We start from the raw sequence: 21,903 nt of genomic DNA on the forward strand, positions 1-21,903 counted from the left end.
AGGTCATGATCTCGCGGTTCATGGGTTCGAGCCCCGCGTCGGGCTCTGTGCTGACTGCCAGCTCAGAGCCTGGAGCCTGTTTCAGTCTGTGACTCCCTCTCTCTCTGACCCTCCCCTGCTCACGCTGTCTCTCTGTCTCCTAGAAATAAATAAACATTAAAAAAAAAAAAAAAAAAGATGGCCCTCAATGATCCCTCCTTCTGGTATTCAGACCCTGTGGAGTCCTCTCCCACGTTGTGCCAGGACTGACCTGTTTGACCAACAGCACACAGAAATGATGGTATGTCATTTCTGTGGTTAGACTGTGAAAGACTTTGACTTCCATCCTGTTCTCATATTCTCTTCTCTCTCCTCTCTTTTTCTCTTTCTCTTTCTCTCTCTCTCATTACTCATTCTGGGGCAACCATCATATTTTGAGACATTTGAGTAGTCTATGGAGAACTTTATTAGGTGAGAAAACGAGTTATCCAGTTAAAAGCCTGTAATGAACTTGGAGGTAGATCCTCTAGCCCCAAATGACTGGAGCCTCAGTTAGCAGCCTGACTGCAGTGCCATGAGAGACTCTGAATCAGAATCACCCAGCTAAGCCATTCCCAGATTCCTGATCCACAGAAGCTATGAGATAATAAATGTTCATTGTTTTAAGCTACTAAAGTTTGGAGTAATTTGTTATGCAGAAACTGATAGCTAATACAAGAGATGATAGAATTAGAATATCACAGATTTGTACTGACTAATGAAATAATTGGATTGTGAGCAATGCTCAACAATGACTGGTAAAACCATAAAGTGCAAGGCTAAGGAAGAACTTTATAACCGATGGTTCTGCAGGCTGATAATATCTGAATTAAGTAATCAAATTTTTAAAAACAACTTTATTAACTTTTTCTTTAAAAAATTTTTTTATTATGTACAATTTTAGACATACAAAAGTATAGAGAGGGGCATCTGGGTGGCTTAGTCCGTTAAGCGTCTGACTTTCACTTAGGTCATGATCTCGCGGTTCGTGGGTTTGAGCCCCGCGTCGGGCTCTGTGCTGACTGCCAGCTCAGAGCCTAGAGCCTGTTTCAGAGTCTGTGACTCCCTCTCTCTCTGACCCTCCCCTGCTCACGCGGTCTCTCTCTCGCTCTCTTAGAAATAAATTAAAAAAAAAAAAGTATAGAGAATAATAGGCTGAATTCCATATGCCCATCGCTCAGGCAACAATAACCAGCTCATGGCCAATCTTGTTTCATCCATAACACCAACCAAGTCCCCTTACTCCATCACCATACTGGGTACTTCGAAGTAAATCCCACACACCACATCATTTCATCCACTGATCAACTTTTTTTTTAAGATTTTTAAGTATTCTTTACACCTAATGTGGGGCTTGAATTTACAACTGAGATCAAGAGTCACATGCTCCACTGACTGAGCTACGCAGGTGTTTCCATCTGCTGATTAATCTTAACATCACAAAAAGAGAGGCAAAGAGATATTACATGTCTTTTGATGTGATGCAATTAGAAATCTCCATCATTATCTATACAGTATTACTGCTAAAGCAAACAAACAAAAAAAAAGGAAAAGAAAAAGACCTGAATTTGGACTCAAGTCTCAACTACAAGTTTGCAGGAAATGCAGAGGATATGTAGGAAACTCTACATATAGGTGACTTGATTTCTTCAAAACACAAATGATTTGAAGGAGTGAAAAAATAAAATTAGGAGATATATCAACCCCACAGACATGTGGACTCTATTAGTCAGCATTCTCCAGAGAAACAGAACCAAGAGGACATATATAAGACAAGCATTATTATAGGCATTGGCTCACATAGTTATAGAGACTGACAAGTCCCATGATTTGTGCCTGACATTTGGAGACCCAGGAAAACTGGTGATGTAATGCAGTCTGAGTCCAAAAGCCTGAGAACTGGGAGGGGCCAGTGGTTTAAGTTGCAGTCTAAGTCTGAATGCCCTAGAGCCACAAGCCACACTGTCTGAGGGCAGGAGAAGATAGATGTCTCAGGTTAAGCAGAGAGAGAAAATTTGCCCCTCCTCTTTTTGTTCTCTGCAGGTCCTCAATGGATTGGATGATGCCCACCCTGAGTTGGTGAAGGTGACCTTCTTATTCAGTCTACTGGTTTAAATGCTTATGTCTTCTGGAGACAACTTCACAGACGCAGCCAAAAATAATGTGTACCAGCCATCTGGGCATCCCCTAACTCAGTCAAGTTGATATACAACATTAACCATCACATGAACCCTATTTGGAAATCAATTCAAACAAGCCATCTGTAAAAGACATTGTGAGACAATCAAGGAAAAGGGAACGTGAACTAGATACAAAAGGATATTAAGGAATTATAAACTATGTAATGCTGGAATTTGCTTTACTCATCATGAATTTTTTGCATTTTGACTTTCTGAAATATTGCATTAAAATACTACTTATCCTAGGGGCGCCTGGGTGGCTCAGTCAGTTAAGCATCTCACTTCGGCTCAGGTCACGATCTCCCGGTTCATAGGTTCGAGCCCCACATTGGGCTCTGTGCTGACAGCTCAGAGCCTGGAGCCTGTTTCAGATTCTGTGTCTCCCTCTCTCTCTGCCCCTCCCCTGCTCGTGCTCTGTCTCTCTCTGTCTCAAAAATAAAAAAAAAAAACTTTATAAAAAATTAAAATAAAAGAAGTAGCAGACTTCTCTTTAAAACTTTAAAAAAAATTACTTACTTGATTATGGAGTTTTCCTTAAGTTTTGGGTCCAAGACAAGTGCCTCACTTAATTCATACTAGTCCTGACCTCGAAGAAGACAGAATGTGAACAAAGCAGTCAAGACAGAAAGTCAAGACAGCAGTCAAGAACAAAGCAATGCAATAACAGAATGAGATGAACACTATAAAGGCAAGTGTGGTAGAGAATCACTAAAGAGTGAGGAAGAGAGAGATTGGGAGAATGTGTGTGTGTGTGTGTGTGTGTGTGTGTGTGTGTGTGTATGAGCATGTGGATAGTGGTAAATGGTTGAGTTGGGGTGGGGAATCACGGAGCTTTCCAACAATTTGCTGAAACTGGAGAGTAGAGGGAACTCAGGACACGTTTTCAAGCTTTGAAAGAGGTACAGAGTGAAATATAGATCAGATTCAGCTTCAGTAATGGTGAACAAGGGGCCATTTAACTGAAGTGAGCGATGCTGGGGAGGAAGAGCATTCAAGGGAAACAAAGTCTGACTTTGAACAATATTGAGTGTGAGATGCATATTAAAGACACAAACAGAGCTGAAAAAGGTACTCACAAAGACAAATCTGGACCTCAGGTGGAAAGAGATGAGCAAGAGATACAAATCTGGATGAGATCATGTATGGAAACTGTAAAAAGAAAACTGGAGTGGGAACAGATCTGAGATCTGGGGCCACCAACACTTAAAGGTCAGGTAAGAAGATGGAGCCAGCAAATGAGCCTGAGAAGTAGCCATCAATGAGGTAGGAAGAAAACAAAGCATCTCCTAAGGAAGAATGGTGTGGGAGGCTGCTAGAAGGGAAGTAAACTGAGAAAAGAGAACTAACCATTGGGTGTGGTAACACGCAACCAGGACAAGGACAGTTTCCATTGAGCAGGGAGACCAAAGCCAGGTTGGAATGAATTGGCAAATGAGTCTGAGAGGCAAGGGAATGAAGACAGTGAATCTGATAGTACACCTGAGCAATTCTTGAAGGATGGAGACTAGAGAGGCTTGAAAGAATCAAGTTGGGCACAATCCACAACCCTCAGCTCTACTATCTACCTATTTTGTATTAAGTATTTTGTATTGAGTACAGCTCTGTTTCCGGAAGCTGTGGAGATTGATTTCATGAGAATGGATTACTTTGTGACAGGACTATAAAAAGGAAGTAATTTGTTTGACATTTTGCACATATTTTTTTATATATTATCTTTTAACCAGCTATGGCAATGGCAGAGGAGGACATTAGCAAAAGATGTCTAGTCTAAATAAGGGGCTGAGTTTTTTAAGCCAAGAATCCATCCATCCTTCCTTCCTTCCTTCCTTCCTTCCTTGAGAATGAGAGTGGGAGAGAGGGATGGAGGGAGAGAGAGAATCTTAAGCAGGCTCCCTGTTCAACATGGAGCCCAACACATGGCTTGATCCCATGACCCCAGAATCATGACCTGAGCCAAAATCAAGAGTCAGATACTCAACCAACTGAGCCACCTGGGTGCCCCAAGAATCATTTCTTAAGTCAGAGATCTAGAGGACAGGTAAGTGAGGGATGAGGGAAATTGAGCACCAGCCCTGGGCAGAGCATCTGTCTGCTGATGCTGGGGATCTGCTACCATCACCCCCATAGTGAGAGCCCTGAGTGGACAAACCCTTAGAGCAGCCTTGAGATGGAGCAGCCCTAGCAATACTTTCCAGCTCAGAATTTACGAGCAGTATACCATTTTCACCTCACTTTCTCACAAGGGTAAAGTCAGAACTGTCCCTGAAAGCTGCAATCACCCATGGGGGGCTGCTTCCCTCACCACCAGAAACAGTAGGGGTGGCATCTCTTCTCTACCTGCCCCCCCCGCCCCATTCCTGTTTTCCAGTGAAGACAGGTGGAGAGAGGGGAACACAATAAACATCTGTTTAAAAAGCCACAGACCTCATCTCTCTTATCCATTTTTTTGTTTATTTATTTATTTTGAGAGAGAGAAAGAGAGTGAGAGCGAGCATGAGCAGAGAGGGGTAGAGAGAGAAAGAGAGAGAAAGAATCCCATCTTACCCATTTATTTTTAACTAACCGCAGAGGGAGAAACTGCCTCCTCTGAAAGGTAAAGGAGCTTACTTTGAGTTTTGAATTCTAAACCCAAGACTCTACATAGTATGTTCTTCTTGATAGTGAAAGATTACAGAGAAGTGTGCTCCCCATTTCAAGCAAACTGAACTTTAAAATATGACCACCTCTCTGGCTCCTGCTTGTTATGCCCCCATAGCTCTTTAAAATTTTCCTTCTCAGACTTTGGGCAAGGACTACTCAGACTGGCATAAGTTTCTGTACTTTAGAGAAGGGAATGCAACATTCATTTAATTAGCAACTTCAGCTGCTCTGTGACCACGCTTCACTCAGAGGTACATCTAGAACACAGACAAATCTATCTCCAAAAGCTTGTAGGGTGAGACAGCTTTTACTGAATGTTCTTCCAAAAGGGGCAGTGAAGGGAAAATTATGCCACCCAACACAGCAAACTCTCCCAGTTCCAACTCTTGGGAAGAGAAGTGGTCTCTTTCATAACATGGCCTCCTCTGGCCACTGGCTCCTCACTGCTCTCTCTTCCTCACTTTCTCAGGAAGGCCTGCTATCAGCTTCTGCCATCTTCCTCTGAACACCTCACCTCAGCAGTCCTGACTGGTCCTGACCAGAGATTTGCTGCTCTTAAATATTATCAGTCAAAAGAGGTATATGTGCCTACTGTCCTCCACGATTCACATTTTAATCATTGAGGCCCTTTGAGTTTGTATTAGTTTTCTACTGTTGCTATAACAACTTACCACCAACTTTGTGGCTTATGACAATGCAAATTTACTATCTTCACTTTTGTATTTCTTAAGCCCCAGCTGGGTCTCAGAGCGTCAGCAAGGCTGTGTAGCTTTCTAGAGGCTCTAGAGGAGAATCTGGTTTTTGCCGTTTCTAGCTTCTAGAGGTTGTCACATTCCTTGGTCCTGGCCCACTGCCATCTTCAGAGCCAGTGAGCACATCACTCCAACCTCTGCTTTCATTGCTGTATCTCCTTATATGGCTCTGGCTGTTCTGCTCTCTCCCTCTTTCACATTTAAGGACCCTTTTAAATACACGAGCCCTGCCCTGACCATCCAGAATATTCTCCCTCTCTCTCTCTCTCTTTTTTTTTTTTTTTTTTTTTTAAATATTTCTATTTATTTCTAGGAGAGAGAGAGAGAGAGAGACAGCGTGAGCAGGGGAGGGTCAGAGAGAGAGGGAGACACAGACTCTGAAACAGGCTCCAGGCTCTGAGCTGGCAGTCAGCACAGAGCCCGACGCGGGGCTCAAACCCACGAACTGCGAGATCATGACCCAAGCGAAAGTCGGACGCTTAACCAACTAAGCCACCCAGGTACCCCTACTCTCCCTCTCTTAAAGTCAACTGATAAGCAGCTTCTCTCTGCAAATTTATTTCCCCTTTGCCATATATCATAACATATTCAGAATTACTGGGGATTAAGGACACGGATACTTTTGGGAAGCCATTATTTGTCTACCTCAAAGTTCAAAGGCTAGTGTGGCTGGTGGTAGCTTATGAGGGAATGGTCTCCTCTTCCTGTAGCTGGAGGCTATAAAGGAAAGCGGTTGTGCTGGGCCCTAAACTCAACTCAAGTGGATGGCTAAGGGCTTAGCTAAAGTCTTTCTCCAAGGTAAACATCGTGCAACCCTTTCTCAATTTTAGCTCTGCTGCAATCTTTGTCCTTTACCCCCATATTAGGGGTGGTTGGGCAGGATGGGTGGTAAGTGACTTTGAGAAAAAACACAAATAAGCAAACACTCTATTCTAATCCAGAGACACTGTCTCTCCATGACCTCTTTCATCATCTCCGGGAAACCTCTTGGCTCACAAACACTTAGCCGTCCAGATTTCGGTGGACATCTTGGTATTTGAAAGACTCACCCATCCCAGGTTAATGCCAGACTAACAATGAATTCTAGTGGTTGACTCAGGGAGAAGGAGAAGCACTGTCTCCCTGCGGCTCTGGTTTACAGATGAGGAAATGCAGGATGGGAACTTGTTTGGATCTGGGAGTGACCATCACTCCAGGTTCCATGTTTACATGATTTGGTAAGATAGTCTCCAGAGATGACTGTCATTAATTCCTTATCTCTTGAATGCACCTACTGCTTCTCACATCAAGATGCAGAGTCTATTTCCTCTGCTTGGGCCGGCCTTAGTGACTTGCTTGACTAATAGAATGTGATGAGAGTGATATTCTGGATCTTTTGTGGCTAAGTCACAAGGTTTTTGATTGATGATCCTCTTGGAATCCAGCTGTCATTATGTAAGCCCATGTCTCATGGAGAAGCCAAAAGTAGCCTCTCTGGTTAATAGGACCTGCTGAGTTCACAGGTAGCACCAGCTACAAGCCATAGGAGTGAGCCATCTTGAACATCTAGCCTAAGTCAGGCCTTCTGCTGCCTCTGACCCCAGCTGTTATCTGAATGCAACAGGATTCAAGGCCATCAGTGAGAATCATTTAACCAAGACCAGCCAACTCTTAGAGCAATGAGAGCAATAAAAATAGTTATTTTAATCCACTAAGTTTAGAGGTAGGTTAGTTATAAAGCAATAGACATTTAGGGTATACCTATACCTTTGGAGAACCCAGAGCAAGTCTAGGCAGTGTGACAAATCCTGGAGAGGCTACCGAAGAGTGTCAGATATCGGTAGAGAAGATATAAAGATAAGTACCACAGGATTTTGGAAGAGGAAGATATTACTTGTGGGGAACTGACCAAGGAAGACTTCCCTGGAAAAAAATGAGATTTAACTTGAGTCTTGAATCTGGGTAGGCTTTTAACAGGGGGAGAGTACAGATAAGAGAGAATTAAAGTATCTAAAAGAAGTAATGTGGACAAAAATGGCAAATCAGAAGAAAGAAGGATAAATGGGAAATGAGAGTAGATTTGCTGAAAACACTCACTTTTCAAGATTCAGGGCAAGGGTACTCTCTCCCAGAAGCCTCCTTTGCTGTCTCCCATTTTCCTACCTTCTGTCTTACCTGAACTGATTTTTCTACTCTTGTCAGAGCACCAGGAATTCTTTGGATTATATTTATTTTTTAATACTCCTGTTATGATTAGGCTAAAGGTAATATCTGTAACAAAGAGTTCCCAAAATACAGTGGCTTAAATCATGTGGGTATTTCTTTTTCTTTCTCATGTAACAGTTTTCAGGGAAGGTCTGTCCCTCATGGTCATTCAAGGACATGGGTCCTTCAAAGTCATTGCTCTGTTCTCACCTAAGTCACTAACTTGCATGGTAGAAACTTGGTCACTAGCAGATTCTGGTTTCAGCCAGTTGGGAGAGGGAAGAGAGGTAGAGGAGGCAGGCCTGATGTTCCCAATCTGGAAGTGTCAAGTACTTTGTCAGGAACTTGGTCACATGACCTCCCCTAAGCCCAAGTGGGGCTGGGGAAGTATGGTGCAGCTGGGCAGCCATATGGAATAGTAGTTCTGTCATTAGGAAGAAGGGGATTCGGGGTGGGTGGTAGCAGCCTGTGCCACAGATGCTCATCCTCCTCTGAGTCCAGGAGCTTCTTGAGGGCAGGAACCTCGTTTTCTTTATCTCTGGTCCCCAGCACTGAGCCTGCTGCCTGACCCAGAGTAGTGTTCAAGCCACACCTGGATGGCTTGAAGCTACTGCACTGGCTTAGGTTGGATGTGAAAAAGGCAAAAGGCAGTGTGGGGACCTGAGAAAGAAAGGACAGATGTGGAAGCGTTTAATAACAAATGCACAGGGCTTGATGAAGCTTGCCAGAACAGAGAGCGTTCACTGTTATGATCTTTTGTGATCTAAGTTGATGGCTCTTTGGCACAGGTTTAAAGAACTTGAACTGAATACCTCACTTAACAGACATTTATTGAACATATTCCAAATTTAAGAATATGTTTCAAAATCACTGCAGAAAAAGCATGCCTTGAGCTTGAAGACCTTCAGGGTTCTTACTCCATACTTGCCTCTGAGACAGGTACCAGGTTAGAGTACCTAACTGCACATCAGGGCTTTCAGCTGGCAGTCATCCTACACCAGCACCCATACCTTTCTGCTCTAACACCACCTCTCTGGAGTGCTAACAGACCCCCAGAAAGTGAATGTGTGTGCTCACTCACTGATAAGCAGACACTATCTCCTTTCTAGAAAACCAGGCTCTGTGGCTGAGTGCAGTCTAAACATGTTATTCTTCAATGTCAGCACAGGTTTTGGAATCAGTCCAGACTGAGTTTAGAATCAGTCCAGACTGAGTCTGAATTCTGGCTCTGCCATTTACAACCTACTTTGATAGTAGGTTCAGGTTAATTTATCTTTTTAAATCCCAGCTCCTTCACCTGTAAAATGGAGATTGTAATGGGGCTATATCCCTGGCTATATGAGGATTTAATGATGTTCTGGGTATAAAGCACTTGGCCCTTAGCATTGCATTCAATGAACAATAGCTCTTCAATTATTAGAACAACTAGATTTTCAGGCTTCTGTGGCTTCTCACATCAAAAGATACTAACAGGTGTAGCAGAAATAATAGTCAGTTATGGCTGTGAACAAAACTCAAGTGGGCAAATTGGAAACTCAGTAAATTTTTGACCTGGCCTGAGTCCTAGGCCTCCGGAAGACAATCTGATCGTCGTGTATGCAGTCTCACCCTAAGATTTCTTGGCCGCATTTTGGATGATTACATTGGAGCTCGGAGCTCAATTTTAACTTCACATTGGAGCTCAGAGCTCCATTTCAATTTCCTCTGCATTCCTCCCTGGCCCAGCATAATCTGAGAACTTTACTAATCAGCCCAGTCACCATGCAGAGGAACAACTGGGTCCCTTTTTTGGTCTCCTATGCTTCTGGGACCCATGCTTTTGTCAACAATGACATCATGTAGTTGTGATGCTCTCTGAGATGACAACGCTGACAGAGATGGCAGCTCTGGTCAGTAGCACATTCAGTTCCATCCCATAGATTAGACCTGTTTCTCTTACCTCCTGGGACAAGTGGAGTTCACTCCCCACACCCTGCCAGGCTAGCTTTTCTCACACTCTGAGCTAACTTGTGGCTCACTACAAGCTCATAGAAGCTTTCCAAGCCATACATGGTTTTGTAAAAAACTGGGGCCCACTCATGTCCACGTGGACTATGCCACTATCCCTCTTGCTTCTTCTTACCAGAAGGCACAAGACCTATTTGAACAACTGCAGCTGGGAAACTTAACCCATAAGTCTTCCTTTCTGTTACATCCCTTTACCCTCAAGGGCAGTGACCCTTCTTCCCTCTGCCTTTCTCCTCTCCTGGGAACTCATGCTGAGAGGAACGTCCCACCACTTACTACTCTGGTTCTTCCTCTCTAGTTCTGCCCCTCCATCTCTGTTCTCCACAGCACAAATCTCCTTTTATGTAGGTGGAAGGGGGGCACCTGGGTGGCTCAGTTTGTTAAGCATCCGACTTCAGCTCAGGTTGTGATCTCAGGGTTTCTGAGTTTGTGCCCTATGTCAGGCTCACTGCTGTGAGCACAGAGTCTACTTCAGATCCTCACTGATGTCAGCATGGAACCTTCTTTGTTTGGGTCCTCTGTTTCCCTCCCTCTGTCTCTTCCCCTCTCACATTCCTCCTCTCAAAAATAAATATTAAAAAATACATATATATATATATATATATGGAAGGGAGTTATGTTTGTGTGGAAACACACACACACACACACACACACACACACACACACACTAGAAAGCAGTTCTTTGAGTTTGTGCATACCTTCCAGACTGTTTTGTCTCCCATCAGAGACCAGAAGTTCTTTGAAATGATAAGCTAGGGAGTCTGCCATTCCCGTTAGCAGGTTTTTTCTGCAGTGGCTCAGAGGAGTGAACACGCTATTTGATATCTCAGCTATCAGTCTGCCACAAATTAGTACTTCATGTTGTATCCTGTCTTTTGAGTGACATGGGTTTTTACTAAGTTAAGGTAGTTGCAAAGAGGTCTACCAGGCTGCTCCACCTATGGAGTGGGCAGAAGCCCCTTCATCATACTCCCAATGGCTCCATTCCACTCTTTTAATTTTTACCCAAGTTACACACATAATTTTAAAAGTCAATATAATTCTCTAGAATTTTAGAAAAGTAGGAGTCTTCTGGGCTCTCTCCCCACCCCTCCATTCCATTCTCACCTTAGTCCCTTAGTTGGCTCTTCTGATATTTACCTCTATATTGCTAAAATTGGGATCACATTGCTACTTCTTGACTTATAGGCATTATTTACGGATTTCCAAAGAGGGAGATGAAGCTATTACTCCGTTAGACTCCCACATATATTTAATTTACCCTCCCTTCACCAATACTTAGGATTTACTTTGCTTTGAAATTATAAATGCTAGTCACCAATGAGTCCTATGGAACAGTTTAATTAATTGCCTTTCCTTTCTCAAACAACTTTTTGTTTTTCCTGGAGCTAATAAATGGCCTTTTCCTCTGTGTACTTCTAAATTCCTGGCCTCTCCTTGGGGACTTTGCTCTCAGACCCTTCTACCTAACCCTCTGGACTGAAGCGCTCTTAGCCTATAGCACAGCTGTCATCTCTTATTTATACTCTCATCTCCTCTGTCTTATCTTCTACATCTATATATTTGTTCTACTTTCTGGGGCATTTCTTTGGCTTTTTATTTCAACTTTTATATTGGCTTATAAACTTTTTATTGTCATAGTTTATTTTTACAGTGCTCTTCGTGTTTTGATTTTTTTTAAACCAACCTATTCTTATTTCATAGTTTCTATGTTATCGTTAATTTCCCTGGGAATATTATTATTATATTTAAAATATTTTCTTCATTCTTGGCATTGTCTCTATTGATACAGATTCCTTCCCCGCCCCCCCCCCCCCCCCCCCCCCCCCCGTTTATTTTGGTCTTTGCCTTTCATGTTGAAGAGCTGCCTCAAATGTCTAGTGGCCTTGCTTTGTCTTTCCTATTTAGGAGTGCAGTTTAAAAACACGATTGTTGCCTGGTGACCTTGACTTAGAGTAATAAAGGTGGAGGGAGTACCAAATATCAGTATCTTTTGATAGTTTCTTCTGGACTGCTCAGATTCCCTGAGAAAAATCTCCAATCTCCTACCTGGTTCCCAGCATCCTGGGAGTTGAATGCAGGAAGGCAACTAGAGAACAGACTCTGATCAGTATATAGACTTTGACTTTATCTTCCTATTTTTAGTATGGTGTCTCAGCTCTCATCAGTACCTGATGTCTTCCAGTCCAGAGACCTCCATTTTAGCCTTTCCAGATCATAAACTTTTGTGCTCAGATTGGGGAGAATATACCCCAGGATCTAAATGCTTCTCAGTCAGTCCTCCAGTTCTTAGCCCATCCTGCATTCTCCCATTCAGGGCTAACCTAGTGCCTCAATTCCTAACTTTGGTTTTAGTCAATTGCCACTGATCATCTGCTTTCAGCTTTCAAAATATAGTTATTGTTGTCTCTACTGCCATTTCCCTTTTGTTCTTTGGGTTTATACCCGTAAGAAAAAAATCCCTCGCCTGCCATGTTAGTAGGGCATGGGAGACTGAAGAGATAAAAATGGCATTCAGTCTGACATCTTTAAGCAGAAGTGCCTCATTCTACTTTAGCCCTTTCTGGTTTCACTTGGGAACCATACAAGATAGATGCCATGATGTAGTACTTTAGACGTCCTCTACAACCTTGTTCCTTTTTCCTTCCACTGCTCTAGATCTGCATCCAAATGTGAATTATTCCACAGGCCATCCTCTTTCCTCTTGCAAACAGACTGCTCACTACACAGATCAGTATGACCTCACACCCTTCACTACTCAGTTTCAGTCTTACTCTCAACAATGCCCAGAAGAACTTAAAGATCCCTGGTCAATACCATCTTCCATCCACCTCGCCAGCAACTGCATACATTCAACCCTTTAAACAAACCTCCAAGTCTATACTATTCCTCTGTGCTCTAATCCAGAAATGACTCTCCTTCAGATTTAAAAAAGAAAATGGAAGCAACCAAATGTGGGTTTTCTTAGCTTCCTTCTGCTATTTGTCTACCCCATGAAGGTATCCGTGTCGGAACCCACCTGGACCCCCTCTTCCCCACTCAGGGCCAGCACTGTAGCAGGCTCTGCTTCTGAAGCTGCCAGAGGTCCGCCCCCCCCCCCCCCCATGGCTTTCAGAACCAACCCTTCCTGCCTCTTTCAGACTTACCTCCTCCTAGTCTTTGCATCTTTGACCTCTCCCCCTTGTTTTGGCACATTCCTTTCAGCTTAGAAACAACTTATATTTTTCCACCTTAAAAAAATTCTCTGTAATCCCCATTTAGATATTGTGTTCTCTCCCCTTACTCTTCCACCAGGTTTCTCGAAGGCATTGGTGCTCATTATCTCCACGTCCTTGCTTCTCCTTAGTGCTTTCACCTGTGCACTCAGCCTTCTGCCTGCCGCTCTCCCTCAGTGATGCGACCTTGGTGGACAGATGTGTTGGGCCTGCCTCAGTGCTTGGCTTACTCAGCAGTATTTAGCATGCCAGGCCACCGCTTTCCTGATGCACCACTTTCCTTGGACTGCACTTTCTGGGTTCTCCTCACTCACTTCTCTTCTGGAGTTTCTCTTCCTCTCCTGTCCTTTATGTTGATGTGCCCAGCATTACATCTCAGCCCTCTTTTCCCCTCCTTCTCCATAAGCTTCCCCCATTCCTCCCAGGCTAACCACCTGGTGTCTCTTGCCACCTCTGTGTGGAATAGCTGTACATCTACTTCAGGTTTTCTGCTGAGCTCAGACCTACATTTTCATCTGCTGGCAGGACATTTCTGCCAGGACATTTCACAGGAACCTCAAACTCGGTGTGCCCCAAGCTAAAATCACTATTTCAGAATCTAAAGTTGCACAAAGTGCCTTTTGCTATCTGTGAAATCTTGGAGAAGTTACTGCATCCTTATCTGGGAAACTGGATGATAATACAATCACTATAGGATTAAATGGTCTCATTATGTCTGATGACGTATGTCAAGCATTCATCAGAGTTTCTGATGCACTGTCCATGCTCAACAAATGGCCCCATCATTAGCAGTAGCAGAAGGAGAAGGAGGACGGTGAGGAGGGTTAGGCACCACTTCTACCTTTTCCCAGTCCAAACACTTGGGATCCATTCCAGTCCCCTCCCTCCCCACCCACACCTCTACCTCCCTGCCCTCAGCCAACCATATGCAATCTATCATCAAGCCTACTGATTCTATCCCATAAATATCTCTCATAGTAGTTTCCCTGTTCCCATCCTCACTGCCCTGCCCTTCCTGTTCAGTCTCATTCTTCTCTCACTTAGATATTGAAAAGTCATGCTGCCTGGATCCCCAGCCTCTGGTCTTACCATTTTTCCTCCAATCGATCCTTTAATTCTTCACCAGAATGATACATCTAACACACATGTCTGGACTGTCACATCTCTCCTAGGCATATTTCAGTCATAATTATAATTGTAGCATAGAGGGAGGAAAGCTAATATTTAAAATCATAACATACTGCAGCTGCATCTTCCCCAAAAGCATGCATTCCTCCTGAGCACAGAGCTCTCTATTTGGTAAAACACCTGAGTGGATGCAGAAGGTGAACAGTTGAGAATATAAAACAAAGAGATAGCTTAACTCCTCTGCAGAAAAAACAGACTGGAATTAGAGGTTTGCAAGGCCTCTAGAAGGGAAAGAAAGTTGAGGAAAGCCTTGGAGGTAGAGAGATTCTAGCTCATTCCTTCAGTGGGTGGCTGGAGAGAATCAGACTGTGGTGGAGTGGGGCTGTCAGGTAGAGATTAGAGGTGTCTAACACATCTTCTCAATATCTGGACTGTTCTGTGCTGCTCTAGACCCCCTCCTATTCTGTCCTCAACCCCGCTGCATTTTACCTTGCATGGAGGCAGAGTTTTGGCTGACATGCCTGAAAATAGGGAGTTAGGGTGGAGATTGGTGCGTCTGGGTCTGAGCTTTCAGCAAGCAGGGCCAAGAACTTGCTTAACAATGGAAAGATTGAGCAAATAAGCAGATGCATTCAAGATAATGGAAGTTAGGTTTCTTGCTGTCGGAGAATGGATTTACAAATAGGTAATGAGGAAGGAATGGTGTGGGATTGGAATCAGAGGTATTTATCTAAATTCATAGATTTTACAGACGTATGTGTGTTTGCACACATATAAGTACACAGACATATACATACACAAATACATTATTTCCTTACTTCGTCTTCTGAGAGGTCCTAGAGTCAATTATATCACAGTAGTGATAAACACATCTAGTTCCCAAATCTCAGCTTCTAAATACTATTCTCCACTAAAAGGGACTGGGGTTCCTAAGAAAAAGGGCTGATTGTAGGCTGCAACAGAAATGTACAAGAGGAGATACAACTATTGTTGTTTCATAAAGAAAATGCTCAATGAGTGCTAGAGACCCATCAAAAGAACACAGGAACCAGCAGAAGAAGCTCCCACTGGCCAAATCTCAAATACCCCCAAATACATTTTGAGGGTGAACATATATATTGATAGTAAAAGATTATACCCCACTGAATAAAATAAGAATTAGTGAATCTATACAGATATAAATAAATGAAAAAAGTAGATAGGAGAAAAGGGAAAAGTCTCCTTATGGTTGAATCCAACTAAATATGAAAGGAAGAGTAGTTAGAAAATCATCAGTGGGTAATCAAACTCGTGGATAAAAGTTTGAGTAGGAACCAGAAATTCACATCATTTCAAAGTATCTTCCTTTCAAATTTCTTATTAATCACAAAGGGAAAAATAGTAACTTTACAGCAAGGAAATATATCAGACAACACATTAACCAAGTGGTCAAAGTAATGGGCCAGAATGACATCATGTGCCTTCTGATATAATCTACTGAGAATACATCATTTCAGTGATATTCCTGTCAAAATTGCATAACCTGAATCTAATCATGAGGAAATATCAGGCAACACCAACTGAGGGACATTTTACAAAATAACTGGTAAAGGTCAAGAACTTCAGGCAAAAGAAAGGTTGAGGAACTTTTAAAAGAGACGGAAAAAGACATGACAAAAAAATGCAAAGTGTGTTTCTGGACTGGATACTGGATCAGGAAAAAGTAGTTATAAAATACTTTAATTGAGACAACTGATGAAATTTGAATATGGGACTGTGGATTAGAAAATAGTATTATATCAATGCAAAATGTTTGTATTTTGAAAATTGCACTGTGGTTATGAAAGAGAAAAAAATCCTTGCTCTTAGGAAATGCACAGTGAAGTATTTGGAGCAAAGTGGGTATGATGTCCATGACCTATTCTCAAATGGTTCAGAAAAAACGCATATCTGTCTGTTTATCTATCTATCTATCTATCTATCTATCTATCCACCTACCTACTTACCTACCTACCTACCTACCTACCTACCTACCTATCTACCTGCCTGAGAATGTCTTGGAATTTTTAAAAGACACCAGATCCAGGACTCTCAATAAATTTTAAGCAAAGTAAATGGAAAGATATCCACATTCATATATATTCCAATGAAACTGCAGAATACCATTAAAAAAATCTTAAAACAGCCATAGAGAATAGACAATGTGTCAAAGTGGCACTTAGAATTACAATTAACTTTCCGATGGAAATAATAAAAACCAGAAGACAGGTAAGGAAGAGTAAGTCTGGAGTACATGAGATCTCTTAGGAGGACTCTTTGTTTATCATGCCCTGTGACTAAGGTTAATGGCAAACTATGAAAATTCAATCCAGGTAGAACTGTGGTGGCCAGACCCTTTAAGAAAGCAGATTTGGGTCACCCCCACCAGGTAAAGAACTAGGACCAGCTGAGGAGATATATATTGGTAAAGTCTTTAGGAGGTCAATTCAAGAATCTATATCAACATTTGTAACTCCCTTTGATTTAGCAACTCCACTTCTAAGAATCTACCTTTCTAAATATATACAATATGCACTAAGATACATGTGCAAGGATGTGTGGTCTATCAGAACCATGAAATCTGTCATGGTTCATTCCAACCAAAAGAACACCCTGGATTCCCTCTGTATGCTCTGTCATGCAAGCATTCTCAAGATCTCAACTTATTCTGATCAGTGAAAATAGCAAATCATGTGACCATTACCTTTTGTACAATTTCAATTCTATAAAACTGAAAACACACATAAACACAAATGTGTCTAAATACATATGCATATACATGTATGTGTGTGCAAATATTGAGAGAAAGGGCTTATATATAAGAACATACACCAAGCCGGGAACAGGGGCAGAGATGATGGTTTATATCAAGAAGGATGTTCATATTTTACCCTGTGTACTTTTGTGCTGCTCAAATCTTTCACAACACAATGGATTAATATATTACTTGTGGAAAGAGAACATTTAAAAACCAAACTAGGCCCCAGGTGCATGGGTGGTTCAGGTGGTTGCGTCTGACTTAGGGTCAGGCCATGATCTCATGGCTCGTGAGGTCAAGACCTACATCAGGCTCTGTGTTGATGGCACTGAACCTGCTTTGGATCCTCTGTCTCCCTCTCTCTCTAGTCCTTCCTTCTCTCTCTCAAAAATAAATAAACTTCTCTATAGTATACAGAACAGCATATCTAACTGCTCCTTGCAAATAAAGGGGACATTTTCAAAACTTAGAGCCTCCCCTTTCTAGAGCCCTTCCCTAGCTGTGTGAACTCAAGGCCAGAGTGAGGAGTTGTTCCCCAGGCTCTGTGTGCAGAGACATCTATCCTCTGAGCGGAGCACCAGACTCCACGCATGGAACACCCTAGTCATTTCCATTATCTGGCAGGCCTCGCCTCAGCACTGCCCAGTTCCACTGGCCCAGGGCTCCCATTACCTGGATCTCAAGCCCATGGCTGGCCTTTTTTAGGAACAGCAAAACAAGCCCTGATGATAGGATATTCCAGGCTGTCAGAAACTTGTCTCCTGGACTAGGAGGATAAGGTCAACCACAGTGACAAGCAAAACCAAGCATGAGGGCAGTGTGTAGAGTAGGGTGATGATTTCGGCTTTCATTTCCTCCACAGAGAAACCTCAGGAGGCTGAGGTCAGGGCTTCCCAGCATTTTCACTCTCAGACTTAAGGGGGAATTTCAAAAGTTTACCCACACCTTGGTGGAGGATTGGGGGGAGGTGGATGACTCCTTCTCTAGGGATAGGATGGGGCTTGTGGAAGGATCATTGTGTGGGAATTTGTTTGTTCTCTGGGGAGTTAAAGTGTTAAGAAGGTGACAATTTTATTTAGAAGTTACCATTTGAGTACAGATTTGAAGACGTAAGAGATGAAGCCACATGAATATCAGAAGGAAGGGCATTCCAGATATAGGAAGAGCAGTGCAAAGTCCCTGAGGTAGGATTGTGTCTGTTGTGTTGGAAGCACAGCAATGAAGCCATTGGGGCTGGAGCTAAGTGAGTGGGGTGGGGGAGGGAGAGTAGAAGGACACAATATCAGAAGGGGAAGGAAGAAGGTGGAGTGAGAACTGCCTTGATAGCTTGTAAGGACTTTGCTTTTCATTCTGGATGAATGAAGGAGCTATTAGCAGTCTAAGAGCCAAGTAGCAACAAGATCTGGTTGCATATAATACGATAGTTCTGGCTGCCCTGTTAACAACTGACTTAAAGGGGTAAACGAGTAAGGGGAAAGAAAGCATGGAGGCCAGTGAGGCAGCAAGTTAAGTACATGGTCCAAAGAGGTAGTAGAGCTGAGGTTTTCTTGACAGAGTGGTCAGCATCACCTGGAGGCCCTGGGATGCTTTTTGGGGGACAGGGACTCTCTAGAGCAAACAATGAAATGTATATACTAAATCTTCCTTCCCTCCAAAGTTGATACTTACTAGTCTGGGGTGGGGCCAAGGAATTTACATTCCTACAAGTTGCCAGGTGATAGTACCCTGGTCTGGGGAACCACACTTTGAGAACCACCAACTTTTTCTTCACAGCACTGATGGAAATGTGCAACAATAAACATGTGTTTATCAGACATCCTCAAGGAAGCACCTCGGTTACCCCTGTGTCTCAGTGCCGAGCAGGATGCCTGGCAGGAATGCACTGAGCTCAGCTCTGGGCTAGGCATGGTGCTGCACTGAAGTTATTGAGGCTCTCTGGTTTGAATGGTTTGGAGGTAAATGGTGATTAAACTATTCAGGAAATGGTCATTACGAGGAAGGGATTCATTATAACAATGATAATGGGTGTGACACTCACCCAGTCCAGTGTTGGCCTCAGTGTTTTACTCAACATCTTCTCCAATTAAATCCTGTGAAAGCCCTGTGAATCTGGCATTATCACCCCTGTTTTATGAATGAGGGAATCGAAGCTTGGGGAGTTTAACGTTTCCGAGGTTACACCATTAACACGTGCCAGAGTCTGGCCAGCCCTGCTCTGTCTACAGCACAGACAACCTGACAAGTCACTGATATGAGGAGATTGCCTTGAAGATAGGAGCTTCCTCACTTGGGGACTGTGAACTATTTTTAAAAATGCACGGCATAGGCAAACCATAAGAGACTCTTAAGTACCAAGAACAAACTGAGGGCTGATGGGGGGGGGGGGAGAGGGGAAGAGAGGAGATGGGCATGCAGGAGGGCACAAGTTGGGATGAGCACTGGGTGTTATGTGGAAACCAACTTGACAATAAACTATAAAAGAAAAAGAAAAACAAAACAAAACAAAATGTACGCCATATGCTGTCTTAAAAAAAAAAAAGCCTCCTTTCTGAACTGAGAGCCCTGTTCACACAGCACATTTCTGGCCTCAAGCTCTTCTCGACAGAGCCCTGATCCTCTAGTAAGTGGCAGTGGCTGCCCCAAACTAAGGATTTTTGCTGACCTTTGTGTTTTTTATGGTTCTCTGGTGAAGCAAGTTTCTTCAGCTCTCACCCTCTTCTCGGCCTGTAGGATGACGGGCACAACTTGGGGGCTGAAGCTTGACAAATCCAGGCTGGCTTATCTCTAAATGGAATCCATGGCTCTCCCTAGAGAACGAGAAAAATAAAGTTCCAGGACTTCCCGCCTCATCAGTCTCCCCCCCCGGATAAAAATAGCCGCCTGCCAGGGCCTCACTGCGCTAGGAGCAACTGCGCTCTGAAACCCGGCCAGCTCCTGGAGCAGCTGGCTGGGGTCGCGGTTCAGACCTGCCCGCAGGGGCGCGGTGACCCGGCCGGGTGGGGAAGCTTGGAACTCTCAGCCGAGAGAGGGGGCACTTGGAGCATGTTTGAGCGCGATGGTAGGTGCTCACAGAAATGCACCCCCGACATGGGTTGGTTCGGCTGCCTTCTGAAAAGGCGTATTCGCGGTTCTTAACCTGTTTGGGCGACGGGGACTCGCTAGAACAAATGATGAAACGCAGAGAAACAGACACGCACTACCGCGCACCACAAGTTAACAACCCCAGATGACGGTTGATAATTGGGATGCAGAATTATCATGCAAAATAAGGCTTCATAACGTGTAAGAATAAGGTTATTAAAGTTTGCTGAGCAGAATCTTTTTGGAGAATAAATGCATATAGTATTTATCCATGGGAACTGACACAGAAACGTTGTTACCTTCAATGGTAGGATAAAAAGGGCTTTCCATTTTTCTCCATTTTCTCACTAAGGAAAAGCAGGTTTCTCTTTTGCAAACCAGTACGGCCGCATTCAAGCATATCCCTGGATCTGGGAGCCCACTCAGCCGCAGGCGAGGCTCGGGCCTGCCTGCCTGGACTCTTGCGTCAGGGCGGAATGGGGAACCGAGGGTGTTACAGACAATAGGCAAGCAGACATCAGTCTGGTGACAACTTAGGATGGGGATGGACTCCTTTAGACGGTGTCTAGAGTGCCCCAAGCCCCCAGCAGGACTAGAAAATCAAGGCGCTCCCTGCCCCGCCGCCGCCAGGTCCGAGCGGACGGTGCGTGCGTGCGCGCTCTCGGGGGCGGCGGCGGCGCGCACGGGCGCGCCTCCGCGGCCAGCCACAGTGGGCGATGCTGCTGAGGAGGAGGAGGCGGCGGCGGCGGCGCGCTCCGGCGGTCTGAAGCGGCGTCCGGCTGCCACGGGCCGGCGGCGCGATGAGCTGGGCGACCGCCCCCGGCTCGGGGCTGTGAGGGGCTCGGAGCCGGGGGTGGGTGGCGGCAGCGCGGCGGGAGGCCAACACTCCTCCGCGGCGGCGGCGGCGGCGGCGGCGGCGGCCATGCGCGGGACGGCGCGGCCAGGGCCGCCGGGCCGGGGCCGCCTCCCAGGGACCCGCGGCCTGAGGGCCCCGCCGCCGCCGCTGCTGCTCCTGTTCGCGCTGCTGCCGCTGCTACCCGCGCCCGGCGTCGCCGCCGCCCCGGCCCCGCGGCCTCCTGCGCTGTCTCCCGCGGCCGCGGGGCCCAGCGTGAGCCTCTACCTGAGCGAGGACGAGGTGCGCCGGCTCATCGGTGAGTGGGGGCCGCCTGCGCCGGGGTGGGCAGGTCGGGCCCGACCCCGGTTGCTTCCTGCTGCCTGCGGCCCAGTCCGCGAGCCGGGAACCGCGAGCGGGTCGCGTCCCAGTGCCCGGGGTCGTCCCCGGGTCCTACCCTTTGCCTGCCATGCTGGCCGGGAGGTGTGGTCCCTGCCCGGCCCCCGCCCCAGGTCAGCCTTCCGGCCTACCCCCCTAACGCCCTCGCTGCTCCGCCGCGCAAGACCTGGGAGCCACCCCGTTGCGTCCTCCTCACAGCCAGCCTCTTCAGCTTCTCGCCCTGTTCTCCAGCCTAGCGCCCTAACTTTTCTTCCCTGCCGCACCAAGTTTCTTTGGCCGTTTACTCTGCGTGTCATTCTGGGACCCCGGATTTTGGATACCTCGAGTCCACGTTTTATTTCGACCAAACCTGCAAATTCTTGGCTGTAGTTTTAAAGCCCACAATACTGTGCTCTTAACTTTCTTCTTATCATACTTAAAAAAAAAAATGAGGCGGGAGAGGGGAAGGGAGAAAGGGCACTACATTTCCGTGGCAGTCTCCAATTCTTGTGACCGATAAGCATAATTTTAAAAGGTGAATGAATCTTTGGGTAGCCGACCTGTTTAGTCTTCACTATCTTTTTGGTTCTTGTCTTAGATGTGTTGGGCTGTGGACTGTTGTTCAGAGCCACTCTCCTACTTTGAATACCTTGTAGGGAAAGGAGAATTTAGCTTTGGGTCAGTTGGTTGTTCTGTTCTACCTAATTAGCTT

At 44.8% G+C, this 21,903-nt stretch overlaps 1 protein-coding gene and 1 long non-coding RNA gene across 3 annotated transcripts in view; one reads left to right on the plus strand and one right to left on the minus strand.

Moving 5' to 3' along the window:
* Positions 1 to 2,713: 2,713 nt before the first annotated feature.
* On the minus strand, positions 2,714 to 20,613 carry LOC120239535. Its single transcript, XR_005530451.1, has 3 exons — positions 20,281 to 20,613; positions 19,563 to 19,707; positions 2,714 to 2,784 (listed from the first exon to the last, which is right to left on the minus strand). It is a non-coding gene; the product is annotated as an uncharacterized LOC120239535 (long non-coding RNA).
* Positions 20,614 to 20,687: 74 nt separating this feature from the next.
* RYK (receptor like tyrosine kinase) overlaps positions 20,688 to 21,903 on the plus strand; it is a 96,641-nt gene continuing 95,425 nt past the window's right edge. For both annotated transcript variants that reach the window (XM_039243885.1, XM_039243886.1), the window contains exon 1: positions 20,688 to 21,132. In XM_039243885.1, coding sequence (XP_039099816.1) covers positions 20,904 to 21,132 — 229 coding nt within the window. In that variant the 5' untranslated portion in view covers positions 20,688 to 20,903. The remainder of the gene's footprint in view (positions 21,133 to 21,903) is intronic.

The sequence above is a fragment of the Hyaena hyaena genome, unplaced genomic scaffold (genome assembly GCF_003009895.1).
Source record: "Hyaena hyaena isolate Hyena2069 unplaced genomic scaffold, ASM300989v1 scaffold_234, whole genome shotgun sequence".
Classification (NCBI taxonomy): domain Eukaryota; kingdom Metazoa; phylum Chordata; class Mammalia; order Carnivora; family Hyaenidae; genus Hyaena; species Hyaena hyaena.